The sequence below is a fragment of the Chelmon rostratus genome, chromosome 13 (genome assembly GCF_017976325.1).
Source record: "Chelmon rostratus isolate fCheRos1 chromosome 13, fCheRos1.pri, whole genome shotgun sequence".
In the NCBI taxonomy this organism is placed as follows: Eukaryota; Metazoa; Chordata; class Actinopteri; order Chaetodontiformes; family Chaetodontidae; genus Chelmon; species Chelmon rostratus.
Window position 1 is genome coordinate 3,665,664 of NC_055670.1, and position 9,024 is coordinate 3,674,687.

The following is a 9,024-nucleotide window of genomic DNA, read 5'->3' on the forward strand; positions in this document are numbered from 1 at the left end:
ATGGTGTCTTGACGGTGTCACTTTTAGCACCTCTGCTGAAGCTAGGCCCATCATTAAGCAGGACGTCCAGAATCAACAGACATGTGCAGCTGCAAGCACATGGCATGTTTATCCATTTGCTGATCATGTTAAAATGGGCACCAAAGGTGTGAAAGTCTTAGCATGGCTGTCCTGCATGCTCCTGATCTGTGAGAGACATTAACTCACAGACAGTTTTGTTGGACAACTGGCTGTCTCTGGCTTTGGGAATACTGAGGAGAACTAGCTCTGTAATTTGACTGTGGAAATGCTGTTCATAATAATAATATGACACTTTATTGTTTTGTTGCAGAGGTCAGAAGATTAGTGTCTTGTTCATAGACATTTTAACATGAGTTTATCCAGCTGAAGGTCTTAAAAATGAAAGCACCCTGCCGCTCATTCAGACTCCAGACACAATCTTGGAAAACAAAAATTTATGCTTGAGAAACAAGTGACACCAAGCTGACACAGCCATAGCCGATTCCTTGCTCACGTCAGACCTGTCCACTATATCATGCATTCTTATCAACACTGTGCAATACAGTTCAAAGCTCAGAAACAAGCAAATAATTTGGGATTGTTTGGTCACCTGCTAAGCTCAACTTTTGTTTTCCTTAAGATTTAGGGGAAACAAAATTGTACCACACTGCAGAGCACATTGATGACATTCAAAGGTTCAAAACATGAGCTGCAATTGTGACAAAGCACCACCAGATGTCGCTCCAACTTCACCTTTGCTGAATATTAGTCTTAGAGAAAATATTTTAATGTCTGTGTGATAAAGTTTTGTCTGACTAGCACCTGAAGAGATCAAGTTGAACTTAACCAGATGACTTCCTGCCTGAGGTCCTGTCTGAGTGCAGTTTTTGTATTCTGAGCCTCAAAAATGGGACCTTTAACTTATTTAAATTACTATTTTTTTATTTGCTATTGTACAAACATTTCAATGCAATGATATTTAATAACTCTTTATCTGCTGGGATTGTTGAGACCCAGGCATTTTCACTGCATATGTTTTACACTGTATGAATGATAATTGGCTGGGGCCCATGTTAACCATATGGACTATAGTAGAAGAAATATTCAAATTCTTTTTGTTAATGCAACAAAGGAAAAAAACTCCATCACAGGCAAATTCCTACAGTCAAAATGTTACTTGAGGAAAAGCTGAAGCAGAACGTGCTCCTCGATGAAAGGTAAAAAAAGAACTCATTATGAAGGTAGAATGGCTGCTGTGTTGTTGTATTGTATATCCACTGATTACTGATCACTAATTCATTAACATATAAGCAGAAACGCAGTGTTTTAGCTGGCCAAGGTGAGCCTAATTTTATATTTTTGCATACTGGTTTATAACAATATATCAGGTTTTGTAAAGTCATCACCTGTTTTGTATGTGACAGAATTATTTTTCCAGTTTTACTATTAGATTTTGTGGTGGAGTGAAATTTGCTTTTCATATGAAGTGAAGTACATGTACAATTATTGTACTCAAGTGAAGTCTAAGCACGTTAAAATTGTAACAAGCACTCGAGTGCTGTGCTTTACGTTCCACCGCTGCTATACATAGAGTTCATTAAACTGCTTCCTAAATCATCTGGGTGTGTGTTAGTCATCGTTTGGCCTCGTTCTGTCATGACCTGCCTGGCCCTGAAATGTGAAGTGCACTGGATCATGATTATAAATATATGTGTGTTACACCTCTGCCTGGCAAGTGACACACAGGCTTCCTGTAAGTTGTTTACAAACACACAGGGAAGCGTAACATCCACCGGCCCGCTGCACACACACTCATCGGGCTCTGACACGCACACACCCCTCTCCTCCCCTCTCTGCCTCGGTCGACACCGCCCCCTCTGAGCAGGGCTCAAAAAGCGGCAGTCCTCGGGTTGTGTCTAAGGCTTCAGTGTCGCTCACAGGGGGACAGACCAGGACTTCTCTCTGTGTGTATATAACACAGACATTTCAGGACTGTACTGGATCATCTCAAACCCGATTACTGGAATAATGAAGTCTCCAAAATTGAAACCTCAGGGTACGTATAATTTGTTTTTCCGTTTAATGTGTGATAATAATACTGTCTGCACATTTATCGCTCCTATATTTTTATACTCCAGCATAACATTCTTGTAGGAGGTACTTAAACACAGCAGTTCAATAGGATATATTATAGGACGTTTATTATTAGGCTGGATGTAATATTTCTTTTCTATTGGAACACCTTTCACATAATTGTCTCTTCATATATTTCTATTGCCATAATATTAAGCTCTATTAGGCTGCAGCCTGGCTGTTCTCTGGTAGGTGTTCTGTCAGTCCCTGGTTCAACCGAAAGCTCCGTTGATCAAAAAAAGTCATCGTTCATAGCTCTCAAATGTTAATGTCATTTGTTTTATGGGTTTCTGGCATCTTCCTGCAGCGAAGTTTGCCAACGAGGAGGATCTGAACGACGTGCTGTGTGAGTTCGACGCGGTGATCGAAGACTTCACGTCGCCGGTGGAGAAGCGACACTTCAGGTACGATGAACACCTGAAGACCGTGAAGAGGAGGAGCTGCGCCAGCGTCAGCGACAGCGGCATCAGCGACTCCGAGAGTAAGTTAGAACTTGGAAATGAATGATTAACTGTATTCACTAGATTTAGGCAGCATTGTCCTTGTCCTCCTGGTGTGACGTTGTTTAACCAAATGTGACAACATTGTTATGATGTGCATCATGGAGTCAAGAATGTGGACCACGTAAAGGCTGCAGTTTATATCATATAGATAAATTTGGGCGTCTTAAACGAGGGAAGGCTCCAGATCATCAGCATCTTAGTGCCGGCATGACACCGAGACTTCAGAATGGTGATCAGGGACAAATGGTAAAGTTATGATTTGTTCTTTCATCTGTCACTTCTGGCTGATGGTCTAAGCGAAGTTCTGCTCTTTTTGCCACAAGATACTGTCCCAAGAAGAATGCTACCTCTCCACTGCACTGTAATACCTTGTGTGCAGTATCTTATCATGTGCCAACAGGGCAGCTGGGGAAACTGGCAAGCCATTGCACATGCTTCTATGCTGTGTTCTCACATACAATTGCACATGAACAGGGAAAGAGAGAGAGAGAGAAATCTGTGATCATAGTCCAGAGATTGTGGCTTCAGATTAAGCTACTGCTGCATATTTGGCACACCTGCCCCCATATTCTAACTGCTTCTCGAAAGATTTACTGTCATATGTTGCTGTATTACATACAGATATTTAAATGTCTGCTTTCCCAGCTGCAGAGCTGGCCTTGGGAAGCCTCTGATCCACATGGGATATAGCCTCATACGCTTACACATGGAGGAAAATATGCTTCAGGTCCCCATGAGCAAAGACAGTTTCCCAAACACATGTGAGTGGCTTCAGACTTCCAAGGGAAGACGTGACAAGATCTTTATAGTCTTGATTTTTCTGGAGAGGCTGTCTGTGGAAGTATTTAGCAGTGGAGAGAGGCTGTCCCATTAACTATAGATGGGACCGCCGTCCAGTCACATGACCAACACAAGAGAGATTCAGGCTTGTGCTTTCCTCTGTGTAAAACCTATGTGAATCAAACAGAATTTCATGCTTATTTCTTTACTTTGAGACAGCAATTTGGTAATTACATCATAGCTAGAGTTTCAGTGGTGTTATGTGAGTATCATCAATCCCCACATTGTCTATTAATCTAGCTAGAATTCATGTATTTACCACATTACGACTAATGTTCTTGCAGTAAGCAACATCAGTGATAAAAGCAGGGGGGAGGTGTTTGAACGTGTGTCTGTGGTGCTAATGAGTTTGTTGATTTGCTCAAGGGATCAGATTCTTTCATAAGTTCTGTCCTCTCCATGGCAGTCTAATGAAGAGGGACCTGTCCCACGCAGGGACGACCTATTGTGTTGTAGCCTGATGGATTGATGAACTGTTGAATGTGAAGATAAATGACACAAACTGTGCAGGATCTTAGAGATCCACCCAAGAGTGCGCATGTTTGAGTGAGGGGCAGAGACAGAAAGAAGGTAGAGGAGGGAGGGTATGAGCAGAAGTGAATCTAAGAGCAGAAATGAAGACTGAGAAATGGGAGCGTTTCATCTCTGTGTGTGTGATTGTGCCTGGGTGCTCCCTGTTGTGTGTGGCGTCTCCTCTCTCATACTGTGTGTTCAGTGCTGAGTGGTGGGAGTGGTACAGGTCAGAGAGGACGGTATAAGTAAGTGGTTGACATCTGAGACATTGTTAATGTCTGCTGGAGTTCAGCACAGAGGAGTGAGATAGATGAGGGCTGCCTAAGTGCTGCCTAATCTACTTTTTGTCCCACACACTTATTTCAGTCTCATACAGCTATCATGGTCAGGAAGGTTGACTCATTTACCACAATTTAGCATTTCTACAGCTGGATGTGAAATGAAAGAATGAAGCCAAATTCTGTAGTACAGGGGAAAAAAAGTCTTCAAAAAGTCTATACTTTCTTCATTCGCTCTTCCACCATTTCTAACAAGACAAGCAAACAGTAAGAACGAGACATGTTATGTGATGGCTTGAAATATGAACTGGCTGAAAGTAAAAGTAGCCATGATATCATTTATGTAATCATCTGTTTAGAGTTTGGGTGGTTCAGAAAACATAGAAACAGCAGGCAATAAGCACATGCTTTGCTCTTGTCACAGACTCCAAACAGGCCAGAGATAAAAATGCCTGTTATATTGCTGTCCCTAACAGCCACAATGGAGATTTGGTCTCTGAGTTATAGTTCCAAATGGTATTTTTTGCTTTGGAGTTATCCAGTGTAGCGGAGCAGAAACTTTTGTTTATGGAAATGCAGAGAAGATGTCGTTCCAGTGATTGTATCCCCTCAGGGCTCAGCATTGGTTTTGGAGTTTTCACACCAGGGACTTACACTTTGCTGTGTTGAAGTATGTTTATGTGTATACACACTTCTTTGCATGTCCAAATACAAGCACATGCATGCATGTGACATGCCATAGAGGAAGGGTGTCATTAGAGAAGAAGTGTGATTACATCCTGAACATGCTCCACTGACACACATCAGATTTGTGTGTGTTGCTTGGAGTACACAGGAGTTAACACTCATCTAATCTGATTTGTCTGCTTTTTGTCTTCTCTCTTTCCCTCTGTAACAGGTGCAGAATCACTCAACAGAAACAGTTTCAGCTTCAGTGATGAGAGGCTGAACTCCCCCACTGTGCTCTCAACTACCACCAACTCACCTCCTTTTTTGTCACCAAAACGTGAGCTATGCTTCTCATCCCTAAATACACACACACACACGCACACACACACACACACACTCACACACACACACACACACACACACACACTCACACACACACTGTGTACAGAAGTGTGTGCAGAGTGTTGTAAAGCACTTTGAGTGGTCAGAAGACTGGAAAAGCGCTATAAAAATACAGTCCATTTACCATTTACACACATAGTATTGTGACTTTGCATAACATAATAAATAGTAAAATCCAGCTTTACTTACTCTGGTAAAGCCTTTGGCTGCAAATAGAATTGAGTCACTGTAACGAGCCATGCGTAAAGGTGAGATGTATTATAAAGTCATATAATGGAAGTCATCATAGGACAGCAAATAAGACCGAGGTTTTGCGGTTCTGCATACCATCAGCCTCTGGCTTATTTGTCATCTTATAATGTGTGATTGAATATGCTCATAACAGAACTCTTCACTATTCTTAGTTTGAAGTCTGAATCTCTTTCTTTCGCTTGCAGCCAAACTTGGCGACACTAAAGAACTGGAAGACTTCATTGCCGATCTTGACAAGACATTAGAGAGTAAGTGCTAATGCAGCCTAATTAGTTTGTGTGCTGGTGACGTCTGCGTTTGTTCACTATGTCAGCTATGTTAAGGGCCCCTCAAAAAGTGACACAGGTGTCACTCCTCTTACAATTTTAACTTTAATGTGTCAGGACTATGAAGGAGCTGGGGCATGTTATGCGGACCTTGAGGCCTCTGAGGTTACATTGGAGTAAAAGGAAGGGTATCCCTTTTCAGCCATCACTCAAATTTGAAGAAAGTGCTGCTACCAACACCATGTAGTATGTCCACACTGCATAGCGCTGTGAACTCTGGGTTTTCTATTTTGTCCCATCCTTTTCTCCCCTAATCCCATCTTCATTTATAGTACATAAGACATTGATCCCTACATATGTGCATGAATCAAGCAGTAACCTGAGAAGGCAATAGGCCATTGTTTAGTAGCTTACAGAGCCCATGAGTGATAGACATACATGGCTAGTTTATGTTGGACCTCTTCTTTGCTACAAGGCTTGTGAGTGTTGGAACTTGCATCAGAGTATGAGGAATGTGTGCTGGTGCAAACATGGGCTGAAATTCCAACAGAAAATGTCAGGAATGGAATGAAACTGAAGTGGGAGTTGAAACGCTTTCTTTATTTCCATGTTTTTTCCTTCCACGGCGCTGCTCTGTTCTGTGTTCCAGCCACTGAATGTCCGTCTTTCATAGCTCGCAGGCGTCCAGTCCCCCTGTAACTCAGGACATTCAGTCAGTTGGGCCATCAGCCAGCCCCCTGTGAGCCCTGGAGAATGGTGTTTATTAGGGCCACCAGTGTTTATGATGTCCAGCCTGTAAAACTGAACGTTCTCCTCAGAGAATAGAGCTGGCATCCAAGGAGCCAGGGAGTCCTATTCTAACCAGGTCTGTCTCTCGCTGTCTGTTCTTAGGCATGTGACAAGGAGGCTAAAAGTCATCCTGGAGTGAAATCCTGAGGGAGTGGATGGCTGCGACCCCCCCCCCCCCCCCCCCCCCCCCCCACACACACACACACACCAAAAACCACCCACTATGATACAGCTGGATGGCACAGGAACTGCCAAGCAGCTTTAACACGGCATCAGGTCTAGCAAGCAAACTGCTGAAGTTAGTGCTCTTCTGACTCAAGGCCACCTGGCTACTGGGCTGTAAGGTCTGCAAGTAGGGTCAAACTTGCATCATAGGGAACTTAAGGACGAGAATACTTCAGCACGAGGTAATGGATTACATGAAATGTTGTGAGCATGGAATATATGCTGCCAAGAGTAACTGGAACATTTAATGTCAGAGTCACAAATTGCCCCACAACACAGACGAGGTTACACTCCCTCATCCAAAACTTGAGCTGGAAGAGTATTTAAGATAGCTTTTTACAATAGAAATATATTTGTAATTTTATAGAGCTCCTCATTGTCTTTTTTGTGAAATATATTTTTGTATCTTATGTAAATAATAATTGTTTCAAATTATATTTGCCTTGGTATTAACAGAACATTCAGATTAAGTTTTGACGCTCATTGACTGGAATAAAGTTGATTACGTACTTAAATGTGAACTGAAAACTTAATCCATTCTGATTAAAATGGAAAGTAATATGTGTATTTAATACAGCTAATGCCTGCCAGAGTTAATATTAAAGTATTAAATATTTTTCTTTTACTAACACATGCCTCCTCTCTTCATTTTGGACTTGAAACGTCTGCTTCTCTGGGCTTCTGTCACATTGTTTCAGTACCGTAACTCCAATCTGAATTTAATGTGCTGTTCTGTTCATCTTAAAATGCTCTGTGGGTCTTGTTATTTTGCTTTCTCTCTCTAACCATTATAGGCTGCCTATATGTACACTCTGCTGTGTAGAGTCTAAAGCTAAACCAAATAGCATATTTCACATTGAATTATCATCCTTGTTAGAGTCCTTATACCTTCACTATGCCAAAATCAAATCACAGATTTTCTTCCAGAGGCCATGGAGAACAGTAGGTGTAGAGTCGCTCACTGGCTGAACTGGAATGGTAAGACATTGGGTATCTTTGAATGACAGCTGGCTCCTCGCCACCTCAGCACTTTGTTAACCCATTGACACCACCTTCCTGGTGTGTCCTTCTCCCTGTCTTGCTATTTGGTTCACTGACCTGCTAATCTCCCTCCAAAGTTTTACCTTCCTACAAACACAGGCAGGAAAACCGAATCAGATCTATATTTAGCTGTTATATTTATTTTTAGACATTACATATTTGTTTCCTTGGAATGTGGATGTAGTTTTGTACTGTAGTCCACCAAAGAATAGGGCTCATTAAAGCAGACTTTACAGAATAGTGTAGGAAGAGGTGGGGCATTCACTTCCTTCCGAGACTGTAAACTCAAACATGCAACAACACACCGTTCCACACTGAAATCGACATAGATTACTTCTCTTACCTTATGTGCTCATTAATCAACCACGCAACAAAGCAGGGGCTTATGTAACTTCTGTAGCAACAGGGTCTATTTTCAGAGGTGGAGGGAGACAAGAGGGTGTGACCTCTTCTTGGCCCTGCAGCAGGTGTTGCTAAAGTAATCGAATGTCAGAGGCACCCCTCTGTCTGCTGACCACCAGATGTCAAAGGTCAGTAACTATAGGCAGATACGCTTCCATATCGGTGCCATAGTAGCAGTGCTGCAGGTGCTGAAAGACTAGGGACCACATTCAAATGAGTTCTGTTCTGTTTGATGTACTTAAAGGAATAAAAAACTTTCAAGACAAGCCTGCTTAAATCAGTATGACATCTTCAGGATTATTTTCTCAGACTTTGGAAAGCTCCTTCAAGAGCCACAAAAAGACAGCGCACAAAAACTTTCAGAAGCTGAGTAATCATGTGTTATATTGGTGGAGTGCCCTATTAAAATTTGCTGATCTTTAATGTAGCTCGATGTCCATGTAAAGGAAGCAACTAAGGCCTTCAATTCCTTCATCTCATCTCATTTTTTGAAATGCTCAAATGAGACCTCAGTCCACAAGCTGAGAGTCCCTTACATCTGTGCATGGCTGCTGTTCACGGTCTGTGGATCCAGCCAGCAAACTATCAGTGCATGCCAGACTGTGTTAATCTGATGGCAGGAAGCTGGCAGGGAGACACCCGTCTCCGTGTTGTTTCTTCAGCACTATTGGCAGAGAGAAGCTGTGCTATTCCACTATGAGTCCACCTATC

At 42.2% G+C, this 9,024-nt stretch overlaps 1 protein-coding gene across 1 annotated transcript; it reads left to right on the plus strand.

Moving 5' to 3' along the window:
* The first annotated feature begins 1,915 nt into the window (after window positions 1-1,915).
* rgcc (regulator of cell cycle) lies at window positions 1,916-7,768 on the plus strand. The gene is made up of 5 exons (XM_041951191.1): window positions 1,916-2,056; window positions 2,441-2,614; window positions 5,166-5,273; window positions 5,776-5,838; window positions 6,748-7,768. Exons 1-5 carry the CDS (start codon window positions 2,029-2,031, stop codon window positions 6,753-6,755), a joined length of 381 nt encoding a protein of 126 aa, XP_041807125.1. The 5' UTR covers window positions 1,916-2,028; the 3' UTR covers window positions 6,756-7,768.
* The last annotated feature ends 1,256 nt before the right edge of the window (window positions 7,769-9,024 follow it).